The sequence below is a fragment of the Squalius cephalus genome, assembly GCF_949319135.1.
Source record: "Squalius cephalus genome assembly, chromosome: 7".
Lineage (NCBI taxonomy): Eukaryota > Metazoa > Chordata > Actinopteri > Cypriniformes > Leuciscidae > Squalius > Squalius cephalus.
Window position 1 is genome coordinate 19,695,832 of NC_137128.1, and position 26,453 is coordinate 19,722,284.

At 38.4% G+C, this 26,453-nt stretch overlaps 3 protein-coding genes across 3 annotated transcripts in view; 1 reads left to right on the top strand and 2 right to left on the bottom strand.

Annotated features, from left to right (window-relative positions):
• fzr1b (fizzy/cell division cycle 20 related 1b) overlaps positions 1 to 26,453 on the bottom strand; it is a 100,836-nt gene that overhangs the window by 61,014 nt on the left and 13,369 nt on the right. The window lies entirely within an intron of this gene.
• LOC307162125 (uncharacterized protein) lies at positions 108 to 8,309 on the bottom strand. Its single transcript, XM_079877216.1, has 5 exons — positions 8,179 to 8,309; positions 6,518 to 6,784; positions 2,779 to 3,057; positions 2,118 to 2,284; positions 108 to 1,220 (listed from the first exon to the last, which is right to left on the bottom strand). Exons 1-5 carry the CDS (start codon positions 8,240 to 8,242, stop codon positions 1,176 to 1,178), a joined length of 822 nt encoding a protein of 273 aa, XP_079733342.1. The 5' UTR covers positions 8,243 to 8,309; the 3' UTR covers positions 108 to 1,175.
• ipo13a (importin 13a) lies at positions 8,662 to 26,252 on the top strand. The gene is made up of 21 exons (XM_079877200.1): positions 8,662 to 8,811; positions 13,798 to 13,923; positions 14,012 to 14,628; positions 16,382 to 16,522; positions 16,672 to 16,813; positions 16,928 to 17,094; positions 18,859 to 18,979; positions 19,083 to 19,230; positions 19,485 to 19,666; positions 19,764 to 19,790; positions 20,668 to 20,802; positions 21,132 to 21,272; positions 21,405 to 21,485; positions 21,566 to 21,703; positions 21,806 to 21,902; positions 23,550 to 23,602; positions 23,795 to 23,861; positions 23,941 to 23,999; positions 24,190 to 24,279; positions 25,586 to 25,767; positions 25,871 to 26,252. The coding sequence occupies exons 1-21, from the start codon at positions 8,764 to 8,766 to the stop codon at positions 25,965 to 25,967; spliced, it is 2,859 nt and encodes a 952-aa protein (XP_079733326.1). The 5' UTR covers positions 8,662 to 8,763; the 3' UTR covers positions 25,968 to 26,252.

A 26,453-nucleotide genomic window follows, 5' to 3' on the forward strand; every position in this document is an offset into this window, starting at 1 on the left:
GGCAAAACTGGTATGACTTATTAAATCAGCGTTCATGTTTATGAATTTTTAAACAACTGAAAGTCCTTATTAACATGTTATTGATGGTTTAACAGATTTTTGTCATTGTTTATTTAATATTGTGATATTTTGTAATCTATGATAAACAAGTTTCGTCTTAACTTATTAACTTATGCAACTTTTCAATGTTTTCTATATTATTCTGATGATACCATGTTTGTTACAATACTCCTGTTTTTATCATAATATTAAATGTTGTTCTCGGTGTTACAGCACGAGGCATCACAAAATAAAGTTTTCTTCTTTTATTACAAACTCTTATCTTTACAGGTTCAACAACACAACTATGCAATATATATTTATCAGGTTGTTTTGGCACAAAGTACATTAGGCACTAGGTTTACCACAAATACCAGCATAGACAGAAGTGGATATGCTAAAATACATTTCAAGTTATTTCACATACCTTCATTAGTGATCGAGACAATCAACCTTTGTCATAAATATCAAAATCACAATTCAACTGAACCCCAAAATCGCACTCATTGTAGAACACTGTCACATAAAAAGCAAAATGTTCCTCACTACACTGTCTTAGCTCTAAATATCAGTGCAAAAAGTCCAGAGACATGTATGCTAAACCCAGGGAACTTTTTTTTCTCCAAAAAAACATTTCTTGGAAAATAAGCCTCTGAAAAGTAAAACATGCAGCACTATTTGCTCGTGTAGATTCAAGAAATGTAGACCTTTCATAATAAACCGCTCTATAAAAGTTGAAGCAGATTAACCAAAATAATAGTGTTATAATATTGAGTACAATTATAGTGTCTAAAAAATTCAAAACATTATCTTCGGCAAATGCTCTAATTCACTTTAAAATACTACATGGTAAAACTTTGCGGTGAATCTTATTCCCTTCTCTTAACTAAACTGTTTAATTAGGGAACTGTGCAGATTTTAGCAGCGAATAAGACTGAATTTCTTGTTTTATTCTATTTTATGAAACCCTTTTTTTCTATTATTACGCAACCACTTTTCAGCATCAAGGCCTCCTGAGAATCATCGAAACCCATAATCAGAGATCAGTTGAGAAAGCTGTCTTTCAGGGGGATTGCAACAATGACAACACTGGCTGCCTGAGGAATCAAATAATGAAATGGTGGAATTCAGTCTTGCTAATAGGTGTATCTTGACAAAGGCGTGTCTTCTAGGAGATCATCCTGCAAAAAAAACAATTACATTTTTTTTACTTTAGATGCCTGTGGATTTGCAAAACATGCCACATCCAAATCGATACGGTAAAACTGACGCCATCGTTATTGTTCGTATCGCTGTGCGTAAAGTGCCGAGGAAGCCGCCGGAGCTGAAATTCACTGTAAGCAGTCGCCCAATCACAACAGACCGTACCATCTGTCCAATCAGAGCAGAGTAGGCTCTCAGAAAGGAGGAGTTGAGAGAAACCGAATCATTTATCGTTTAGACACCGTGAGAAAAGAGGTGATGCTGCAATGTATATTATGAGAAAATTCAAGTGTTTTGTAAAGTGCATGTAAACCTATTGTAGGAGACAAAACAAAATTAGGAGCTTTTAAAATGGCATAATAGGGGCACTTTAAAGGAATTAGGTCACCCAAAAATGAAAATTCGGTCATTATACCCTCACGTTCCAAACTCGTAAGACTTTCGTTCATCTTTGGAACACAAATGAAGTCTTGATTGAAACCCGTAATTGAGTCTTACGGGTTTGGGACGATATGAAGATGAGTAATTCATGAAGGTAAAAGAGTAGCAAAACCCGAGAGCACGTAGATGTGAATTTGAGAACTTGCACAATAAATATTCATACTTTTACGCTAACATTTACACTCACAGCGCCAATGTGAAAACCTGGCAAATTAAAATCTGAAGTTGAATGTTGAGATTTGCACTCCCGGACAATAGTCACAAACCTGTATTCTGAATTTGAAGCTGCAGACAAGTAGTGACAAACGTGTAAAATGCCATTCACAGAAATACAACGGTTGAACTATCCCTTTAAGTATTACGACTTGCTGCCCAAATGCTGTGTGCAGAAATCTGTAAATATCCAAGATATGTGATATTGGCATGAGACTCACCATAGGGAGATCTTGAAGCCGATGGAATTCTGGATGCTCGTTCCGCTGGCGGAACCTGAGGAAGAGGACGGCCGAGACCATGGCAGTGCAAATGATGAAAATGGTGACCAGAGCCGCAAGCAGGGGGTCCAGGGGTGATGTAGGGCGGTGAGGAGCCTTGCCTGATTCTGGAAGATTGAGAAAGAGTGGAAACTGATTATCACTATCACAGGAACTAATAAAACCGAAGGAACATAATGGAGCTCTGCACAGACCACAGAAGTAAATGTAGATGGAAAAATAATTCAATTATCATCCATCATGTGCTTATTAGACCTCTACTGCAAGACCAAAGACACCACTCAAACCTATCAAACGTTTTCTCTCTCTCATACTTAAGTAGAGTATCTTAGTCAAACAGAGCATGAAGGGTCTTCAACCACAAATAAAAAAATACATTTAAAAAAAAAGGCAGAGCTTCAATTGATCATATTTGAGTGAAAAATCCTAAATTAAATCTGTTCATAACAAAGTGATCGTGTCTCTTCAGAAGACTTGCATTAAACCGCTTGATTCATATGGATAACTTTCACAGTATCTTATGGTCTGAAGTCTTATGGGTTCGAAATTACATGAGGATGATTAAATGATGACATCATTTTTATTTTCGCTATCCACACACCTTGATCACCCACGTCCAGTTCAGAGGGCTCGTCCTGGTCTTCCGAAGGAGCGGGTCCAGTGACCTCTGAACTGCTGGTCAGGGCAAGCTGAGATGTCTGAGGGTAACTGGGGGTGAATGGTGGAGCTGTTTGTGTTGCCTGGGACGCACTGCTGGTTGAGGTGGAGAAGGTCTGATGTCCTTCACTTGGACTGATGGATGTTGCAGGAGCTGTGGCTGCTGAATCTGAGACGGTGCTCTTCACATAAGAAGGAGATGAGCTGCCGCCAACAGAAAAACCTGCAGGAGAAAGATTGGCACAGAAACACAAGCTTTGAACATAGAAGGAAAAAGTAGTGAAGGTAAGATTTGAGAAAGTATGATTTAAGGATTTGAAGTTGTGAAAAGCTTGATAGAACTAGAGTGTGAGTGGTGATAATCTATGCAAAACACTCCCACAGTTCAAAACAGGAGTGTGTGCAGTGTTGATTTCATGAAAAGTTCATTAAGATGAATAACAAAGATGAATCTAATTAGCACCATATAGGAGGATATACAGATTTATTAGAGATTTTCCACTAATTCAAATACTTTTCGTCTGATTTTTCTATAATCACAGACAGATGATAGATAGATGGACGGATGGACAGACAGATAGACAGACAAATGGATAGATAGATAGACAGAAAGACGGATATATACTGTAGATAGATAGACAGACAAATAGATAGATCTATAGTTAGACGGATAGATGGACGGACAGAGAGACAGATAGACAGACAAATAGATAGATAGATAGAAGATAGATAGATAGAAAGACGGATAGATAGACAGACAGATAGATAGATAGTAGATAGATAGACAGACAGACAGAAAGACAAATAGATAGATGATAGACAGAAAGATGGATAGATAGATAGACAGATAGATGATAGATAGATAGATAGACAGATAGATGATAGACAGATAGATAGACAGACAGACAGACAAATAGATAGATAGATAAAGACAGACAGATGGATAGATAGATAGATAGATAGATAAAAACAGATAGATAGATAGACAGACAGATATATAGATAGATAGATGATAGACAGATAGATAGATAAATAGATAGATAAAAACAGACAGATAGATGATAGATAGATAGACAGACAGATAGAAAGATAGATAGACAGAGAGAGAGAGAGAGAGAGAGAGATAGACAGACAGGCAGATAGATAGATAGATAGATACAGACAAACAGATAGATAGATAGAAAGAGAGAGATAGATAGATACAGACAGACAGATGGATAGATAGATAGATAAACAGATAGACAGATAGACAGACAGACAGAGAGATAGATAGATACAGACAGACAGATGGATAGATAGATAGATAAACAGATAGATAGATAGATAAACAGATAGATAGATAGATAGATAGATAGATAGATAGATAGATAGATAGATAGATAGATAGATAGATAAACAGATAGATAGATAGATAGATAGATAGATAGATAGATAGATAGATAGATAAACAGATAGATAGATAGATAGATAGATAGATAGATAGATAGATAGATAGGTTGAAGCAACAACCTTTGGGCTAGTTTTGGTCATGATTGTGCTGGTTTTGGTTCGCAAACCTGGCAACCCTGGTCACGGCTCCCTCCTTCAGTGTAGGTCTATGGTATTTTTTTACCCGTTTTATTTTCTGCCAGGCAAGTTTCGAAGAACTACTGTTTTGAAGTTGTTTTCAACAGTCATACTTAAGGTCTGGCATAAGTGCAGTAAACCAATAAGTAGATATTCAACTGCCCTAAATATAGCTGTGTTTCCAGTGAAATGACAGTATGAGAGAGGGATATTATTTACAAGCACAGTCGTGTTCCAAAATGTTACGCCCACGTCCAGCCATTATTTACAGATAGACGTCTGATCAAGTGGGTGGAATGTGGCACTTTCCCAGAGAGTCTCATGAGTTCAGTCTTGATTTTGTCACATTAAGCCCAGTGTTGTATCTCTAAAGTGGAACACAGTGATGATGTACACACACATGAATCATTGTATTCATACAACGATATGCGAGTAATGCCACTATCTTTACTGTCATCTCAGCTCGTGTTGACCAGTATGGGTTTTTAAATGTCGGACACAAATGGCAACATCTAGAGAGCAGCGTGGAAGATGACTGTGATAAAGCCAATATATAATGATGGCAAATGCTTGAAATTTCTGAAGGAAAAAAAAAATCAAATGCAAAATATTCTTAAAAAATGTATAGCAGTTTTGTAATGAATAGGTCAGAATCGAACCCACATTTCCTACATGAGCACTAACCAAAAAGCCACGGCTCTTACTAAAGCAAAGTAAAGTAAAATGTTTAAAGCAAGTAATAAAATTAATTTGCAGTACGTTTTAGAAAGAAATACGGTAACACTTTATTTTACTGTTTCCTTATTACATATGTTACATGTACTTACCATAGTAATAACATAATTACATAATTAAATAATAATTAAATATTACATAATTGCATAATTACATGCAATTAACCCTCAACCAAAACCTAATCCTATAGTAAGTACATGTTGTTAATTATTATTACTCAGTCCTTAAATCTACACTGTGTAGGATTTTCTCCCATCTGGCGGTGAAATTGTTTATGACTACCAGCTGAATATTACTTTCTAGCCCCTCCCATTCCGAGGGCGTTTTAACTCCTACGGTGGACGTATTATTTCAAATCTGCCGGCAGTCGCGAGTAATCTCCCCCTCACATTCGTCACGGTGCCACTGAGTGTCAAAACGCGAAAGGCGAAGCTTGAATTTCCACGTATGTCCCTCTTTGGCTAATGTATTTTCAAGATGGAGGCTGCCGCCATTCGAGCGACTCGCTCGTATGTATTCTGAATGGCAGATTCTACGCTTACGAGAATACTTGATTAGTTGGTAGAAGTAATTACACATTAATGAGCACATATCATTTTGAAAGAACAAAGTCTTTTTTGCTAAGAATCAACTTAAAAAATTACACAGTGTAGCTTTAAAGCAACACCAAGCACTTTTCCTCTTTGGTCCCCCTACAGGTTGGATGCGGTATTGTCCATTACCGCTGTCGTAAAGAATTTAGCCTACCATCGCACGCACGCTATTTGTTTATCCAGAACCGGCTTTGGAAATAACGAGTATGGTAGAGTATGTTGCATGATTTTATGAAAGTATGATGTATTGCGACATCAGAAACGGCTATTTTTTATATAGGCTCCACCTATTGGCTATAGTAACGCTTGCCGTAAAGCAAGTCAAATTTGTAGTTTCTTATGTCTCATTCGAACTACAGATCCGCTACCCGATCTGGCAAACTTGCACAGTGCGGTTATGGCCGATAGAGAGTCGCAAAGCGAATGCAGAAGTGCCGTTCACCCTGTTACAAGTTGATGAACCACTGAAACGATTTTGGAAACATTATTTTTGCATTTGTAATTATTTGTGTAATTCACTTCTGAGTGAATTTTTTCTTTTCAGTGCAGAGCTTTAAAATTCGATCTTTTCAACAGACCGTGATGATGGTTTGAACTGAAGTCTGTCTCAGTATTACATTTTAAACCTCTTTAACTCTTCATAACTGTTAATTTTGCAGCCTTATCTGCCCCTGTCCATGTTGTTGTTCTCAACCCAATGAATGGCAAATTTGTTTTCAAAGCCAAGTTAGACTGATTAATGACAGATAGCGTTTGCAATTAGATTAGGTTTAACTCGATTAGTCTTGCCTGGCACTGAGGCTGTGTCCGTGTTGAGGGTGGTGGTGGTGACATCTTGTAGCGCAGGGGTCTGTGAGGCGGCTGGTGACGGAGAGCTGTCATTGGATGGCTGTGATGGACGAGCAGCAGAAGGTGTGACCTCACCGCTTGACAAATCAGTCGGAGGAGGAGGAGAGGGTGTACCGGGTCCTGATTCCAAAATCTCACTTTTTGAAGTGACGTGATCTTCAGGAAGGACTTCATTCAGAAGGGATGGGGATGAATCTGTTGACTGACCTGGGGGAGAAGTAGAAAGTATCTGAATGAGCAAACCTGTTCATTTAGAATGTATTAATTACACTACAGTCTACAACTGTGCTTGTAGATCTAATAAAAAAAAAAGAAAAAAAAGAAATGTCATGTTTATTTGCTACAGGAAGAGCGCTGTGTGTTCTCATGCTGAATCGGTTACGTGGGCGTTCCAGACCGGATCTGTACAGCCGAGTTTAATGGTCGCACAGTGAATCCACAGAACAAAGCGGTTGTGACCTTTATGTGTCAAGAAGGAGCAGAGGAACAAACAAAACAGATAAAATGTGCACGTGCACAAGTTTTTGAAGATTTAGAAGATAGAAAAGAAGATCACCCGATGACTATTCTCTGCTACATCATAAACCACTTATTTATGGCCATTTAAACTATAGTTTAGATGCATAAACAAAAAAACAAACAAACGTTTTTTGTTTATACAGACAGGAGACAGGCCAAATTCGAACCCATGTCTCCCACATCAGCCTATGTGTTCCAAAAGTGAATGAAATTAACACCATGAACCGAGATCTCGCTTCAAGAATGTAATTAGCACTTAAGGGGGAGATACAAATAAATGCAAATTGGAGACCAAAAACATTTCAGCTACAAAAATGTTTCAAAATGTAATAGATGAACTGTTGTTGTTTTTTCTGTTCCCAAACATATTGTTACTAATTTTATCTTTTCCGTTTGCAGTATTGTAACGTGCAAATTGCCAATGACACTTTCAAAGGAGTGATGAAAGATAGATATAGATAGATCTGTGTATGTATGTATTTATGTGTATGTGTGTGTGTGTGTGTGTGTGTGTGTGTGTGTGTGTGTGTGTGTGTGTGTGTGTGAGTGTGATCCATGGATGTTAAAGGTTCTTTATGGAACCTTCAATGCCAATAATGAACTTTTACTTGTAAACCATTTTTTTTCCACTAAAGAATCTATTGTGTAATGGAAATGTGCCATGTATTTTAAATTTTTTTATTTTTTTTTATTTTTTTGCAGTGATGCCATAGAAGAACAATTTGTTTCCCCAAAGATCCTTTCAGTGGACAGTTCTTAAAAGAACATTTATTTTAGTGTGAAGAACATTTTAATACTATAAAAATTTCCACCATAAAGAATCCTTAGTAGGCTCAATTAGAGGTTCTTCATGGAACCATCAATGCCAATAAAGAACCTTTACTTTTAAAAGTGTAGATAGATAGTCTCATAATATGCTTCATGTATAGGCTAAATAATGTAATTAAAAATTAGGACATATATAAATTAGTAATGATGACTACTCCGAAAAACCATGCGAGCAAGACAAAGCCTGCAGAGACTGTAACATTGCAGAATCATGTTGCTGGTTTCATCAAGTAAATCATAAGCCATGTGCTTACCTTGTATGTCAGATAAATGAAGAACCGTCGCAGTCCATATAATAAAAGCGCTTTGAGTCCTCATGTTAAGATAAAGCGACTCAAAGCGAGCGCGCGCAGACACCGTGTAGATTCGCTCTGTGATTCCCGGGATGATCGTTCCGTTAGATGACAGCGGACATCGTCACTGCTAAAAATATCTCGAGGGGTCTGGGCTTCAAGAGCGGGGTGTGGTTGACCGCAACCTATGGTCTAAACGACAGCTTATTTATAAAGAGAGCGACAGGACCACTAAGTTAGACCGTTTGAGTCGCATCGAATCGGATGTGAAGTAGGGACCGAGTGATTTGAGTGAACTGGCTCGAGACAGTCAAGTGAATGACGTGTAGCGTCAGTCCTGTCAGCTGTTATTTAGCGCGACCCACGTGTGTGTGTGTGTGTGTGTGTGTGTGTGTGTGTGTGTGTGTGTGTGGTGGACCATCCCGTCAGAGCTGCCCATTACACACACATGAGCTAACGAGACTCCACAAACACCCCCTCAAAAAGTACCATTGAATACTGGCTGCCACAGAGCACACGAATAGGAGATAAGGAACTTAATTGGGAATGGAGTCAGTGAATGCAGAGGAGTTCACGGTGGAGGCGGTGGAGAGGGTGAGTATGTGACATATAGCCTACAGGAGCTGTGTGGTCAAACTGACTCACAGAAACACAACATGTCACTCAGCCATTTGTGTATGAGCAGACAAACGGTGACTAATAACTGTTTCCTTTTAGGCTACATTTCACGTAATTGTTATATAAAGGTAAAAGGGAAATCGTTACTATATTTTAGATGGTCTACCATTTCTTTCACTAGTGCAGCTCACTTAAAGGGATAGTTCACCCAAAAAGGAAAATGTTGTCATTACTTAGGCTACTCCACCTAAAGTTGTTCCAAACCTGTTTGAGCTGCTTCTTTCTTCTGTTAAACATAAAAGAAGATATTTTAAAGGTATCCAAACATTGGGACTTCCATAGTAGGAAAAAAATACAATGGAAGTCAATGGGTGCCGTCAACTGATACCAACATTCTTTAAAATATATTATTTTGTGTTCAACAGAAGAAGGAAACTCATTAAGGTTTGAAAGAACTTAAAAAAAATGTCAACATGATGATACACAAAAAGTCCTTATGCACTACTTATGTTTGAAGTATCATAGACCCCAGATGTAAAACATGCAAAATACTAATATTCTCTTACTAGAAATAGCCTACACTCATACTAGTTTATAATGACTTTTTTATTGTTTTGTTCTGCAATGTGCTTTTGCCCAAACAAAAGCAATGCTAGGATTCCAGCAGTGGTGTTCTGAAAAGAGGAGTCAAAGCCTAGTAGCCTTTAATTCTCATCAAGTGGTGGTTTTAAAGTCAGCATGAAACAGAAGTTGCAATAGTATTTGCTTCCCTATTGTGACGTATGAAACATCTGCACGAGTGAAACAGCTTCTCGAATGAAAAAAATTAGGGCGGGATTTTGTCCATTGGGAATTGATTGGATGGTTTTGGTTTGCTATTGCTGTGATCTCATGTGAGTGACAAGTTGTCCCGGCCTTGCGCCAGTAAACATGTCAGCATTCATTTGACGAAAAAATGTGAAAATCAGACCCAAAAAAATAACTAACATACAAAAAACTACAATCTCATGTAGCATTCGGACGATATCTATATTGTGGAATATATTGTACGATGACTGCAACACTGTATTGACCAATCAGAAGCCAGGAGCAAACTATCCATTTAATACTATACACTATACTATACTATAGTTACTATACTATTGAAAATTGTTTAAAGGTTTTGGTGGAATATCACATATCACTCTGCAGACTTCTGTCACTGACATTTCATGAAGCTTGTGAATAACAGTTATTTTGTGCTTTTCTGAAGAGGTGCTCACACTTTGTAACACATCTTTCCCTCGCCGGTCAAGATGACCTGAAGCCCTAAAATTATACTTTTTTTTTTTTTTTTTTGTCCAGAAAGGGGTCTTGGACCCCTCTGATGAACACTCAATTTTTAAAATTCAAAACCCGAGGGAAGGATGAGGGTTAAGCGATTTTTGAAAAATACTGTTGAAAGTGGATCAGAGCAAGCACCACAACACACTTGTAGCCAATTAGCAGTAGGGGGCGTGTCCACTCATGATGGGGGATGAGACTAGTGAGTGAGCAAGATGGAGGAAGAAAGACTGAAGAAAGACTGTAGAGATGGCAAGTGCAGAGAGAGATATGGCAGAGAGAGAAATAACAAAAGAGTAAAGGCCCGTTCACACCAACAACGATGACTATAAAGATAACTATTACGATAACCATATTAGCATCCACACCAATGGACAATATCATTCTGTTTTTGATACTTTAAATGCTTGAGGTCGTTATAGCAGGTTTGATTCTGATTGGTTGTCAATGTTTTAATCGTTCATCAGATAAAATCACTTTGAAAGTGATTCCAACTATGTAGTTTCTCTGTGCATTTATCTTTATCGTTATCTTTATAGTTATCGTCCTTGGTGTAAACGGGCCTCAAAGCTCAGAGGAATATCACTGGAAAAAGAAGTGTTATGATCAGGCAAGAGCTTTGGGACCCACGTTATTAGAAAAGATTTCCAGTGCTGGATAGACCTAAAGTAGCGGGAAGGCCTGAAAACGGACGCCGAGTTTGCGGTTTTACCATACATGAGTAACGTTGGTTTTGAGTGTGTGCTGTTGGTGACTGACAACAAACTCTTGCTTGTATACACTCCTGTACTGTATGTTCAGTTGTTCATTGTTCATCTTCATGCTTCCTTGTTGTTCGTTCATCATCTTCGCTTTATTTTTCGCTAAGCATTATTTTGCTTCACTTCTGCTATGATGTTTGTGCATTCTGGGGGCGGAGCAATGAAGGGAGGGGTGTGTTTGTTTGGGTTGATTTCAAATATCAACAATGCTCAACAACGATTTTGAAAAATTGCATACTGCACCTTTACGGGTGAGAACTGAGAACTAGTCCTACCACTGAGTTTAAAGATATGTGTGATAACCATACATTTTAGTAAGCATATTTTTTCTTTTCTTCAAGATCACAAGATGTAAAACTGCCAAAGTCTAAAGTCTCAAAATCTGAGTAGTAAAAAGAGCAGTATCTTTTGGTTTGGAGAATGCTTTCCCTGTGGCCTCTAGGCTATTCCTTCATATTCCCATAATTCCACTAACAGTTGAGCAAAGCCATACACACTTGAAGGTGTTTGTTCTTGTGCAGTTCGGGACAATATAGGAGCTTCTGGAAGTGGAAAGTAACTTGATATCCTCAGTAAGCTGTTCGAGTCTAATAATAACTGTCAGCATGTGGGGGATTTGGTGGCTGGTTTATATTATGCTTCTCCATTGTGTCCTGTGATTTCTGTTGCATCTTATCTATGCACTCAATACACATTTTTGGGGAAAGAATATGGTAATATTACTAGGGATGCACCGAAATTAAAATTTTGGACCGAAACCGGAAATTCTGGATGTACTTGTCTGAAAACCGAAATCGAAATTGACTTTATTAATTTGTTATTTTAAATTAGTATTTTTGTATTATTATATTATTAGACTTTTTTATTAAATTCAATCATTTTAATGAATCTGAATTTTGATTTTAAAAATACAAGCCAATAAAATAACCACACTTTTGTTTAAAGTAAGTAACACACAAAAATATTAAATATTATATTAAAAATCTATATCTTCATATCTATATATCAATATTATTCTTCATTAAGTTCTATGCAACAAAATAAGATTTAACAGCTTTATTTTTTTGACCAATTATATTGACCAAAATAATGTATAGTCCTACAAAGCTATTATTATCAGAGCTTGTGAGCAGATAGCAGGGAGCGGATCAGTGAACAAGAGGGTTGAGTAATTTTACCAGCGTTGCCCACATGGCGATACCACACCATGTTACAGCACAGTAGGGCCATTGGAAACAGAAACAAGTCCAGAGAACAAGTCCAGGAACACAACAGAACGCTTAGCAGTCGCTTTGAAGTTGTGCATCTTCGGAAGTGGAGCCGCTTGCAAAGTTACAAAACATGCAGAGTGAAACCTGATCGCTGAACACGGAGGGGTGCGGCGGCATATTTTTGGATTATATTTTCAGCCTATTTTCTCTTTCGGCCAAAAACCGAAAATGCCATTTTCGACTGATAATTTTCGGCAGCTGAAATTTCGGTACATCCCTAAATATTACACTATATCATTTATTTTTTATTTATATTTTTGAAAGAAGTATCTTATGTTCAAAGGCTGCATTTATTTGATCAAATATACAATAAAACATATTATTATTGTAATTGTAATTAAATATAAATGTTTTGTATTTTAATATTGTCACATCCACCAGCTGGAATGCCCATGATCTCCACTAGAGGGCACCACTCTGACTCTAGTGCTATCTTATCATGAATTACATTTCCCATAACCCACTACCTGGACTCATTAATCTTGATTACAGTCAGCTGTGTCTCATTAGTGTGTTAACTGCCTTTATAAGCCATTTGTGCTCTGTCATTCTTTGTGAAGTCTTGTATGTTGCTACACTACATTTCTGAGTGTTTCCCGTGTCTTGTTTTTTTATTCTCTGCCTGTATTATGGATTATTCTTTTTGCCTGTGTTTTCTGCCCTGTTGCTTATTTGAATTGTTCGGCTGTGTGTTTGACCCTTTGCCCATTATATGAATTACGATTCTGGTTTGTCCCAATAAAGCTGCATTTGGTTCTTCATCCCAAGCCCCGGTGCAGTTCTTAACAAATGATTTCAAAGGTAATTTATTCCTGTGATGCAAAGCTGAATTTTCAGTGTCATTACTTTTTAGTTTTCAGTGTCACATGATCCTTCAGAAATCATTCTAATATGATGCTTTGCTGCTCAAGAAACATTTATTATTACCAATGTTGAAAACAGTTGTGCTGCTTTATATGTTTTGTGGAAACGTGATACACTACCATTAAGGATGCATTAAATTGTGACAGTAAAGTCATTTATAATGCTACAAAAAAGGATTTCTATTAAAATAAGTGCTATTTATCAATGAATCTTGAAAAAAATCAGTTTCCACAAAAAAACAGCCTTGGTGAGAAATAGAAATATTTTTTAACATTATAAATGTCTTTACTGATCAATTCGATCCATCTTTGTTGAATAAATATATATATATTTTATTATTATTAATGGTAGTGTATCAACTAAAACATTAAGCAGCAAAAACTGTTTTCGGCATTGATATTAAGAAATTTTTCTTGAGCCCTAAATTCATTATATTAGAATGATTTCTGAGGGATCATGTGACACTGAAGAGTAATGATGCTAAAAATTCAGCTTCACCATTACAAGAATAAATTACATTTTAAAATAAATTAAAATAGTAAATGGTAATGTTTTACAATATTGCTGTTTTTACTGTATTTTTTGATCAAATAAATGCAGGCTTTGTGAGCATACAGACTTCTTTTCTTTTTCTTTTTTAAGAAAAAAAAAATTATATATATATATATATATATATATATATATATATATATATATATATATATATATATATAATAGAAGCAATCTTTCCTGATGTTCTTTAGGCTCTTCAGCAGCTCTACTATGATCCTGATATGGGAAAGAAGAATGTGGCCCAGAAGTGGCTCACACAAGCCCAGGCGTCACCACAAGCATGGCACTTCTGCTGGGCTTTGCTCCGGTCAGACAAAGTAAGCAGTATGGGCGACTAAGGCCCACTTTAAAATGTATGAATTTCCCTGCATTAGATTTACAGTTATTTATTCCGTTTCACATTAGGTTCCAGAGATCCAGTTCTTCGGGGCAAGCACATTACATGCTAAAATTTCCCGCCACTGGTCTGACCTCCCAACAGGTCAACTAGACTCTCTCCGTTCGCAGCTCATCGCCCAGGTCGGCCAGTTCGCGTCAGGTCCTAAGATGGTGCTGACGAGACTCTGTGTTGCCCTGGCCTCTTTGATCCTTCACGTCCTACCCGAAACATGGCCAACCGCAGTGCCTGATCTTCTGTGTGCCTTCCAGACAGGGGAGGGTGTGACAGAGGCTGACGGTCAGGCCCGATGCCTCGCGCTTCTAGAAATCCTTGCCGTTCTGCCCGAGGAGCTTCAGAGCAGCAGGATCGCAGCCTCTCGGCGTTCACAGCTCAGAAGTGCTCTGGCCGTGGAGTGGAGCTCCGTCTGCTCCCTGCTCCAGCAGTTACTACAACGGGCAGACGCTCCCTGTGGGGTCAGAGAGCGGGTGATGAGGTGTGTGTCCTCCTGGCTCACGCTGGACATCGCTTTGAAGGACAGCGAGGGGCTGCTGCAGAGCTGCTTTGCCCTCCTTAAGGAGTCTGAGCTCTTTGACATGGCTGTGGAAACCATCGTCAGCATCATCTCGCAGCCTGATTGTCAGAGGTGAGATACACCATATAACACACAATATAACAAGCACTATTTCCTGTCATGCATTAATAGTTCTTAGCATAGCTTCCCTGTATAGAGGGTATGCATTGATGTCATTTTCCCGCCAGAACACACACCCTCAATCGCACTGAGTGGCAAAAGAGCGTGCTTGATTTAATAGGGGAAACTGCAAAAACACGGGTAAAACAAACGATTATCAGTTTAAACTAAAGGTTGGACTCGATATAGTGTTCCTTACAACACTGGATCCAAAGATCCAGTGATCCATGGATACTGACATGCAGCCAAGAATCGTGTTTCCTGACATTTATATGTGCCTGATTTCGACGCGGGAAAATACATAAAGCAAATTTACCTGTGAACGTTTTATATAAATGCAATATAGGTAGGTCTAAATCCGGTTGATAACTTATTGTTGTTCCACGTTGTTTCTGTGAATTGCAGCGATCCAGTTGCTTCTCTTTTCTGTAGCTTTCGGCAGTCTGTAAAAATATACCTCAGATTTCTTGTCAAATCTATTTGTACAGTCAACCGCAAAGCTATTTCCCGTTTTAGATGTGTTTTGTGCGTCTTTCGCAGCATTCACACTAAAATCAAATGCTGCACCAATGATCCGCTCAGTCTTTTTGCCACTCAGTGGGCGTTACCGCAGTCACTCCGGCCAACGTAAAGGTTCATCATTTTGTTTTGTTTTGTTCCTACAATAGGTTTACATGCATCCAAAGTCAAAAAACACTTTCTCATAATATACATTGAACATCACCTGAAAACGGTTTGTCCTAAGATTCCCTCTGAACCCCTCCTTACAGAGAGCTTACGGGCCCAGTCTGTTGTGATTGGTCTACCGCTTACAGCGGGTGTCGGAAACCAAATATCCAAATATCCTCATCCCTTTGAAGTGCATGCAACATGTATTTGCAGTGCTGAAAACAGGGCCTTCTCGACAGGATGAACCAAACTCTTCCAAGCCTCAGCTACAACTAGTGTTTGAGGGCGGGTCAAAGTAGACAGTTTTTGGGCAGCCAATGAAGACCATAAGTTGGCATTATGCAAATGTGTTATATTGTTACATTGGTTTGGAACAGGAAGTGAGACTGGAATTGCTGACGATTCATTTCAGCACTTCAGAATCGATTCTTTCTTTTAGGAGACAATAACTTTTTGTTGTGCATTTTCATCTATAAAATTTTGCAGCTTTTACATTCACAAGCAGCTATATTACACACTGCATAAACGGGAATATTCGAAAAAGCATAACAGGGGCACTTTAAGATTTATGTATTTGAATGTAAAAGTTTTAACATAAAACTGGGGTGGATTTCGGGGAATTTTCGAGGTAAAATTTAAAAATTGTAAAATTGTTTAGTGTGAAATATTCATGAGATTTTTCTTGAATCGTTTTTCATATTCCTTTAGAAAAAAATAATAATTCAAATAACATCCCAGCAGAGTTGAGTATCTTAAAACCAATGGATTTAAATGATTAGTTGGGTTTTCAGTTGGTGTACTTTTCTTTAAGAAATTAACTAATTTTATACTAAAACAATACAATTAATATTCAATATTGGCTGATAATTTGACAAAAAAAGTGTGATTGTATAATATCATTACACTTTTCCCTACACAAGGAAACTAACCATCACTTGAAACTAACTGTCCATTTCTGTAAGTCACGTTAAACCCCTGGTGCACAGAAGGTTAAGCATATAATTCATTATTGCTCTGTGTGTTTGTTGATGTGGAGGTTTGCAGACAGTCTGCTGAAGGTTGTTCCTCAGGTTCTGGGTCTTCAGGAGCAGCTAAAGAAGGCGGTGCAGGATGGAGACATGGAGACGTCTCATGGAATCTGTCGCATTGCTGTAGCTCTGGGAGAAACGCATTGCAGGTTGGACGTAATGACTTATATGCATAATTAATGTCCCATTAATAATAGTCTTATATGACCTCAGATGGCCTGGGCCTATTCATCATTCGACTGCCCTTGTCTGTTTGATGAAACTTCTTCTGCCTCTTTCTGTCCCTCTCGTTCCCCAGGACTCTTCTGGAGCAGGTGGATCACTGGCAGGGCTTTCAGGCTCTAGTGAGCATGATTATGTCCTGCACTGGTACACCTGGACGTTACCCTGTGGATGAGACCTCCAGCTCTCTCACACTCACATTCTGGTACACCCTACAGGTACAGCAGGTCCAGCCAGAACAATCCCTCAAGTGTGGTGCCAAGTTCCAACTGGTATTGCATTGACTTGTGCAGATATGAGGTTTTGAGTCGTATATCGGCTGCTTGTTTCAGGATGAGATGACGTCATTGGATGCTGAGAGGCAGACGCTCTATCTACAGATCTACAGACCTGTGTACTTCCAGCTGGTGGACGTTCTTCTGCAGAAGGCCTGTTTTCCCAGAGATGAGGACTACGCCTCATGGTCCGCAGATGACAAAGAGCAGTTCAGGACCTACAGGTTAAACTAGATTTTTAAGAAACTGCAAAATTATTTATATATTTGTTATAATTATTTTTCTTTAAAAAAAAAAACTGTTTCAATAGTATATCCACAAGACAAAAGGTTAGTCATTTTTTTACACCAAAATTGTGTTGACATTACTAAAATAGTGAAAAAAGTTGTAAAAGAAGAATTATTGTAAGTGCTTTTATAAAATTGAGCTTCACATTTCTGCTTTCTAGTGTTCCTCTACTTAAATCCTCTAAGTATTGTCCCCATTTACTTCTATTATAAGTGCATCTTCATAAGATATTTTTAAATATAAAAAATAAAAACAATACAAAAAATAAAAATGCCCCAAAATGTATTGATAATATATAATATATATATTTAGCAAATACTCACTGGCCACTTCATTAGGTATACCTTGTTAGTACCGGGTTGGAGAACTGCCCTCCAGAACTGCCTTTATTCTTCATAGCAGAGATTCAACAATGGTATAGAAAACATTCCTCTTTGATTTTGGTCCATATTGACATGAAATCATCACTCAGTTGCTGCATATTTGTAGGCTGCACATCCATGATGAGAATCTCCCGTTCCTCCACATCCCAAAGGTGCTCTATTGGATTGAGATCAGGTGACTGTGGAGAGTTTAGTGACTCACTGTCATGTTCAAGAAACCAGTTTGAGATGAGTTGATCTTTGTGACGTGTGTGTTATCCTGTGGAAGTGGCCATCAGAAGATGGAAACACTGTGGTCATAAAGAGATGGAGATGGTCATCAACAATACTCAGGAAGGCTGTGGTGTTTAAACGATGCTCAATTGGTACCGAGGGACCCAAAGTGTGCCAAGAAAATATCCTCCACACCATTAAACCAACACCAGCAGCACCAGCTGAACCGATGATACAAGGCAGGATGAATCTCTGCTTTCATGTTGTTTACGGTAATTTCTGACCCAACCATCTGAAAGACTCATCAGACCAGGCAACGTTTTTCCTATCTTTTATTGTCTAACTTTGTTGAGCCCGTGTGAATCGTATCCTCAGTTTGCTGTTCTTATCTCACAGGAGTGTCACTGGTGTGTCTTCAGCTGCTGTAGCTCTTCTGCTTCGAGGTTCAACATGTTCAGAGATGCTCTTCTACAGACCTCGGTTGTCACGAGTGGTTATTTGAGTTACTGTTGTCTTTCTATCAGCTGAACCAGTCTGGCCATTCTCCTCTGACCTCTGGCATCAACAAGGCATTTTCACCCACAGAACTGTCGCTCACTGGATATTCTCTCTTTTTCAGACCATTCTCTGTAAACCCTAGAGATGGTTGTGTGTGGAAATCCCAGTAGTACGCAGTTTCTGAAATACTCAGACCAGCCGTCTGGCACCAACAACCCTGCCACATTCAAAGTCACTGAAATCACCTTTCTTCCCCATTCTGATGCTCAGTTTGAACTTCAACAGATTGTCTGGACCATGTCTACATGCCTAAACACATTGATTTGCTTCTATAGCCAGTGATTGGCTAATTATATATTTGCTTTAACATGCAGTTGAACAGGTGTTGTACCTAATAAAGTGGATGGTGAGTGTATATTTGAAATGTATTGTGGCCAGAATTTATTTCTTGCATTTTTTTGTTACATAGGAAAAGGTTGAATACTTAAAAACAGGGGTGTATTCACTGATCCCCTGGTAAAGAACATTTATATTTCAAAGCAGTCTGATTAAAACCATCATGTGCACACTTAAAAGCACTAATAAGCATGTTTAATTGGATCTCAGGGTTGACATCTCTGATACTCTGATGTATGTGTTTGAGCTGCTGGGCCCAGAGCTCCTCAGAAACCTATATGATAAACTAGGCACACTGCTGACGGACACAACACACCCCTCCTCATGGCAAGTCAGTCCTGATGTTACATAAATATATGGTGTGTATATATAATATAAATGTCATGTATTATATTGAACAATATCTCTCTGTTATCTCCCTCTCTCCTGTGGAGGATATAGAGGCTCTGCTGTTTGGCTTTCAGTCCATTGCTGAGACGGTAGATGTCAGTTACTCAGACGTCATTCCAGGACTGATCGGTCTGATTCCTCTGATCACAGCCAACAATATTCAGCTGGCTGAGACCATCATGTTCACCATAGGTAAACCAATTCATTTGTAAACGCACATTTGGTGATGTCAAATGCTGAGAAAAATACCTGCATCATTTTGTGTTTTAGTAGTTTAGTTGCTATGGCGATCAATTGATTTTGGTTCATGTTAATTTCGAGATTTTTCATTATTAGTTCATGTTTATTTAATAACGCATTAATGGAAATTTGTGAATGTTGATTTCATGTCTGCACAAATGGTGAAGTTGAAAGTAATTGACTTCTGCTGTCATGATTTCTTGTAGGCTCTTTGGCCGAGTGGCTGGCCGATCATTCGGTCATGTTGGCGAGTGTCCTGCCGGTGGTCTTGCATGGTCTGTCCAACCCGGATCTGTCCGTGTCTTGTGTCTCAGCTCTGAAGAGAATCTGCCGAGAGTGTCGGCATGACCTCCACCTTCACGCCAGTGACATCATTGCAGTCTCACAGGTTTTAAAAAAACTTTCGCTTGAAGTACCGCTGTTGTTGTACCAAACCAGTGTCAGTGAGTAGTGTACTAAACTCACTGTGGCCTTTTCGGTTTCAGGCGGTGCTTGTCAAAGAGATCCATAAAGTAAGTCCAAGCCATGTGTGTTTGATTTGTTTTGATAACACAGTAACTGTAACTTACACTAATAACATGATTACATTGTATAATGCTCAACCCTCCTAAGCTTTTAGAAAAAGAGTCACACCTTGGCTATTCACGCCATGGTAATTTTTGACAGCAAGAGTGTAACTTTTCCCAGTACCTTCCCTGGAGTAGTAACAACCTTTTGGGATTTTAAGTCATTTTGATATAATCTAGATTTTAGATTTATGTGTAAGTTTCTCCATTTCGCTATCATTTGTTTAAGCAAATACGCAAACCTTTAGAACTAAATTTGGAACATACATTTTTTTTTGGTCCCTATGAGGAAAAAAGCTTATAGATCATAGTAAATTATGTTTTTTGAAAATTTTAAAAGTGCAGAATGTTTTCTGTGATGGTTGTGTTCAGGGTTAGGGGATAAAACATACAATTTGTATAGTATTAAAATGATTATGTCTATGGAAAGTCATAAAACATGGAAACCTGTGTGTGTGTGCGTGCGTGCGTGTGTGTCTGCGCGCCTGCATGTGTTGTGAATCTTTTGCACTCTGGATGTTTTATAATCTCAACCCCTTCATTTCTGTTTGTTCAACACTGGCTGATATATAGATTTAGATTTTATTCAACACATATTCAAAATTTGCTCTGCGTTAGGGTCTTTCCCATTTATTTCCTACGGTCAGTCAATCTTGACCATAAACAGGGTGTGACTTCTTTATGATAACTTAGACTTCCGGAAGTCTAGGTTTTTTTTTCTTTGGTTGTTCAGATTGAATATCTAAAATATCACCAAGCTTGAACTCTATACCATGCTTAATAGTTATATCCCAGTAGGATTGACAGTAAGTCTTCTTTTCAGAGCCCGCAGTGCATGTGGATAATGCAGGCACTGGGTTTCCTGCTCTCAGCCCTGCCCAGTGAAGAGATACTGGGGAAGCTGCTCTCTCTGGTCACTCCCCACATCCAACAGCTGGAGAAACTGGCCAATGAGCTGGTGAGGTGCAATAATGTCAGCGTATGCTTGATTCACATACTATTAGAGTAATCCGAAACCTGAAAAGAAAAATGTATTTTTGTATAGTACACAATAAGTACAGTTCCAAAAAGGTTTTATAGTTAACTTCCAAGACAGCAACATAGTGCCGGCCGAGATCCGGCCCACATCTGGTACGGGTGGAATCCACATGTACCAGATGTGGCCCGGATCTGGGCCGACACTATGTTTCTGTCTGGGTTTAAACCCTCATGTCATTCCAAACCTGTGGTGGAACACAAAAGAAGATATTTTGAAAAATGTTTTCACTCTTTTACCCTTTGATGCAGCCCAGCTCCGCTAATAAACTTCCTACTATCCACATCCTTGGCCTGCTGTCTAATCTCTTCTCTACATTTGATCTAAACAAGCAAAGTGAAAGATTGGAAGTGATGAGGCCTGTCCAAACACAGCCACGCAACAACAACCCGGTACGACAACAAACCACGGCTCAACCTCCAATCAGTTTAGTTTATTAGCAAGCATGTTTGAATCAGCACTGACCTGTAAATTGAACACTCAACAGTACGTGTGGTTTGACAGCTGTTCTGGTCATTTCTCAGGTGGTGGTCGTCCTGCAGCAGGCCTTCCCTTTAATCCAGACTGTTCTCAACAAGTGGCTGAATGAACCTGAGGTGGTAGAGGTCAGTGTAGGTGAACGTGTGTGTGTCTGTGTGTATGTGTGAGTATATGAAAGATTCACTTTTCTCTCACCTCAACTCAGGCGGTGTGTGCTGTCTTTGAGAAATCACTGAAGACCCTTATCCATGAATTTGCACCGCTGGTGACTCAGCTCTGTGAGCTCATTGGTCAGATTTTCAGCGCTTACCCACAAGCCTCGGCTTTAGACCTCACACGACAAGTAAAGACACGGTCTAACCCTTCACATAAAACAAAACATTTCTGTGTTTACTTCATAAGTTGAGTGTCATAATGTGTTTATGCCTTACATATTTCCCTCTAGTTAGTTCACATTTTTGGCTGTGAGAAGGATCATTTTACTCCAATCACTGCCCTTTTAGAGCTGATTACCAACATCACCATGTCCATTTTTCAGCTAGGTAAGAGATTAGAGTCACTATCAACAATGAGTTTTTGCTGGGCCCAGCAATTGAGAAATTGCTGCAAGGATAACAAATTTTTGTAGACCAATCCGGAAGTTAGCATCACCCTGGTTTCCCTGACAAAAACCCAGAAGGATTTTTCCATTGGCTTTTGGATTATTGCAGAAAATAAGCTCTGTGACCAACAAAAGTTTATAATTTTTATTGTGTTGATTGTGATAATCTTCACAAATGAACACATGGCTGCATTAGAAATCGCATACTTCCCTACTATATAGTTGGCCAAAAACAGTACGTGACAAGAGTAGTCCAAATTCACAGTACTCATAAAAGAGTAGTCAAAAATAACCCGGATGACTTGTTACTTCCTGCGAGATTTTGAAATGTGCCGCCAATGGACATTTTACTATCCCATGAGGCCACGGGAGAGGATTTGGGAATGGCAGTGAAGTGATGCAATTGACTCTACACACAATCATAATATAAAGACAGGGCTTGAAATGAACACTCACCAAATGCCGGCATTGGTGACTTTATGAAATTGTCAATCGCCAGTTGGCTGGTAATATTTTTATGAATTCTAACAATGCAATGTTGTAAGAACATGAACCTTAACAAACGTGAACGAGGCCCGGGACAGTTGACGGGCCAGTGCATGCATCGTCACGAAAGTTTAAGCCATGCCAATTTAAATATTCAAGCGCAAGAAGACGCAAAAGGGAACTCAATTCGTTACTCACACGCTGTGTGGAAAGTTTTGTGTGCGCAAACATCCGAAGTGCATGCCCAGACAGGGCCCAAATGATGAATTGAGCTCTCTTTCACGCCTTCTTGTGCTTGAATGGACAAATTCAAAGTCTTGACGAGTATCACAAGTATCCTAGTAAACAGTCGGTTATGGCTTAAGTGACAGCAAAAGAACAGCAAAAGACTCACTGCTCTTGTCTGAATAACTTTTGTAACTTCAATAGGTATTAATTCATTTCAATAGGTCACAAAATAATTACTTGTTCAAAATAAGGACCTACTCAGAAAGTATGCGATTTCAGACAGCCAACTTTTATGAAGTAAAATGTAGGCTGTAAACTAACTACACGACTTCAGTGTCACCATCACTAAGCTTTCGACAAACCTCTGTTACTTTCTTTCTTCTGCGGAACACAAAAGTGTAATTTTGTCCTTATAATGAAAATCAATAGGAGCCAGTGTTGTTTTGGACATTGTATGGACAGAAACAGTTAAAACTTTCTGCAGAATATTTTCTTCGTGTTCCACAGAAAAAAGAAAATCATACAGGTTTGGACCTACATGATGACAGAATTTACATTTTTTGGGGTGAACTATCCCTTTAAAGGCATATTAAGTAACCTTAAATTGTTTTACCCCTAAAGAAATGAAAAGTACATTTGAGAAATATTATTAAAATGTTGTACATGACTGGTCTAGAAAAAGCTTGGTGGCTGCCATGTTAAGATCACATGACCAGCATTTTACTCACTTTATCTCTGCGATCAGACACTTTTGTTGGCTAGTGAAGAAAAAAAAAGAATACCTTCAATATGGAGACGTTGCCCAATTTTACAAGTATTGTTATGATATTAACGTTTGACTTATAGTCATTCTAACTATATAGAAATGTTGTAGGCTCCAGAGATCATCCAGATGTGGTGGAGTCATTTATGCAGCTTCATGCTCAGGTCTGTGCTCGTTTATTTTTGCCTTAGTCTTCAGACTTTAGTCTACACATTTACACAGATTTAATATTTTACATACATTTTCATTGTTCAAAAGAACCGTTTCTTTAAAAAGAAAACCCCTAAAAGAGGTTTCCCATGCTTCTTTTTTATGGTAGTTTTTTTAGAATAAGATTTTCTCTGATGTCTTTGCAGGTTTTGAGAAGAACGTCTGAGCTTTATCTTTCAGACCATCTTGATATTAAAGCTGTATTCTACTGTGGTGAGTGTCACTTCAGCAAGCTCATTTAACAATGCTCAACATTTATTCATTCAGCCATTAACTGTCTATGTGTATGTAGGAATCTTATCATTCAAATTCCCTGAAACTCCAACACTGAAAGCAACCTGTCTGCTATTTGTAAGTACTGTACAACACGTTTAACATTCAGTTCATCTTTACAGAGAGCTGTAGTGGAACATACAGCCCAAATGCTAGTGCTTGTACTGGAATAAACCTTTTCTGTACCATTAGTAATTGTAATATTAGTGACCCTGCACCACAGACACTTGAGTGGTGTATATAATCAGACTGAGCTCTCTCGACACAGACGGAGCTGATCTCTCATTGTGAGGATGTTCCTGCTGTGAGGGAGTTGCTTCAGGACGACGGCAAGCTGCTCCTTCAGACCCTACTAGAGGTCAGACATTTCTGCATGTAATTCAGTCATATAGAAATCAGCGGTTTCAGACAGACTCTCTGTGCATTAGTGGTTGGGATTTCTCATCATTTCACTAGTAACTGACAGGTGACCTTTATGACTGAGTCAATTAATCATTCATTTGTCTGGTTCAATCATACTGATTCACTTAGTATGGAAACAAGACTCTCCTTATGAGTGAGTCATTGAATCATTCACTCTAGCTAGTTGTATAAAAACACTGATTAATTCAGGAACAAATGAAGTGAATGTCTTTATGAGTGAGCCATTGAATCATTAATTTAACCTATTTGTTCAATCACACTGATTCACTTATTATGGAAACAAGCGATTGTCTTTATGAGAGGTTCATTGAATCTTTCACTAGGCTGTTTCGCTCAAAAGCACTGATTCATTCAGCAACGAAATAAGTGACCAGCTGCATCCGAAATCGTATACTTCCCTAGTAGGCGAAAAACAGTATGTGACAAAAGAAGTGTCAGAATTCACAGCACTCATAAAAGAGTAAGCAAAAAGTACCCGCATGACCTATTACTTAGATTCTGAAGTGTGTGTACAATGGACACTTTACTATTCCATGAGGCCACGGGAGAGGATTTATGGATGGCAGTAAAGCAACGCAACTGACGCTGGTAGGTCACATGAGAGTGACAATGTAGTATGTCCTGAATACATTCATACTAGACACAATCATACTAGAACATACTTTTATAGCAGCCGTGATGTATTTATTTATTCAAAATAAGCTCCTAATCAAGAGAATACGCGATTTTGGATGCAGACACTGTATTTATGAGCAAATTTATGTTTAGCAACATTCACTCAGCTGATTCGTTCAAAAATGCTGATTAATTAAGGAATGAAACACCGCCACTGTGTTGCTCGAAGACCAGAAAACTCTTTGCTATTTTCATTGGCAGCCAAAATAATTGTCTAAAATCCAACATTCTCAATATTAACCTGTTTATTGAACTGTATACAAGCAATCTCATACTCACCAACCAGTTTTATTTAAACTGTATTTAAAAATATTTGCCCTGCAGTCAGTTCCTGTTTTGAAGTGTTTCGGAAACAAAGTTATGGCTACTTTTTATTTTTATTTTAATGATTCATTTAATAAATTAATCCAGTGTTAAGAAAGTTTTAACATTGAACCTTAAAAAACAGATGAAAGTGCTTTGGGACCAAGCACCTCATATGGAAATGTTACATAGGAATATATAGCCATAAAATACTTCATATATTGTATAGATCATGTAAGGACCAATTTCATTGTCCGACACAGGCTATTGGGGGTCAGGGTCCGAGCAGTCTGGCTGAGCACTATGCGGAGGTCTTGTTCTCAGTGAGTCGAAACTGTCCCAGTGTTCTGTCTCTGTGGCTCAGAGAGGCTCTTCTGCCCCCTGGCTTCCCCAGCTCACACCTCACCGCTGAGAACAAAGAGCACTTCTGCCAGCAGATCCTCAGGTAGGGCCAAGACATTAGCATTAGCATTAGCATTAGCACCAGAACACCAGACAGACCATTGCACCTTTTTTTATTCATTTCTTCTGTTTAACTATTCGCACAGGGAACAAGCGTGTAAGCGACGAATGAAGGACATTGTGAAAGAGTTCGCTCTGTTGAGTCGAGGACTAGAAGGGACCGAGTACACAGCGAGCTACTAAACACACTCTCCATGCAAGACCTAGATTGGATCTCGAGACATCTTTGCTTTAGTATCGTGGGGTCAAACGATACAGTGCACTCTTTAGAATACAATAAAGCTAAATTGTCAACATGTTATGATTGAAAAAGCAATCTGAATGACATAATTAGATTTGATTTTGGTTTTTGTAATACTGTCTTATCTATCATCTGTAAACATCAAAACAGCACTGATTTCACCGCGCTTAAAAAAACTATTTTTGTCTTGTTTTCTATTAAAACAAGTTACATTTACTTAAAACTTATTTTCAGAGAATATATCTCTATTTTTCTTTGATTGTTGAAAAATGTTTTAGGATAAAGCTCACTAAATGTTGTGATTATGCAAGTCTTATTATCTTAAGCAATTTGCATTTAAGGATGTTTGGAAAATTTTTAAGTTTTAAGGATTTGTGGATTTTTATTAATGATGATTGTTCCGACTCTGCGGAAATCTGTGTGAGCTT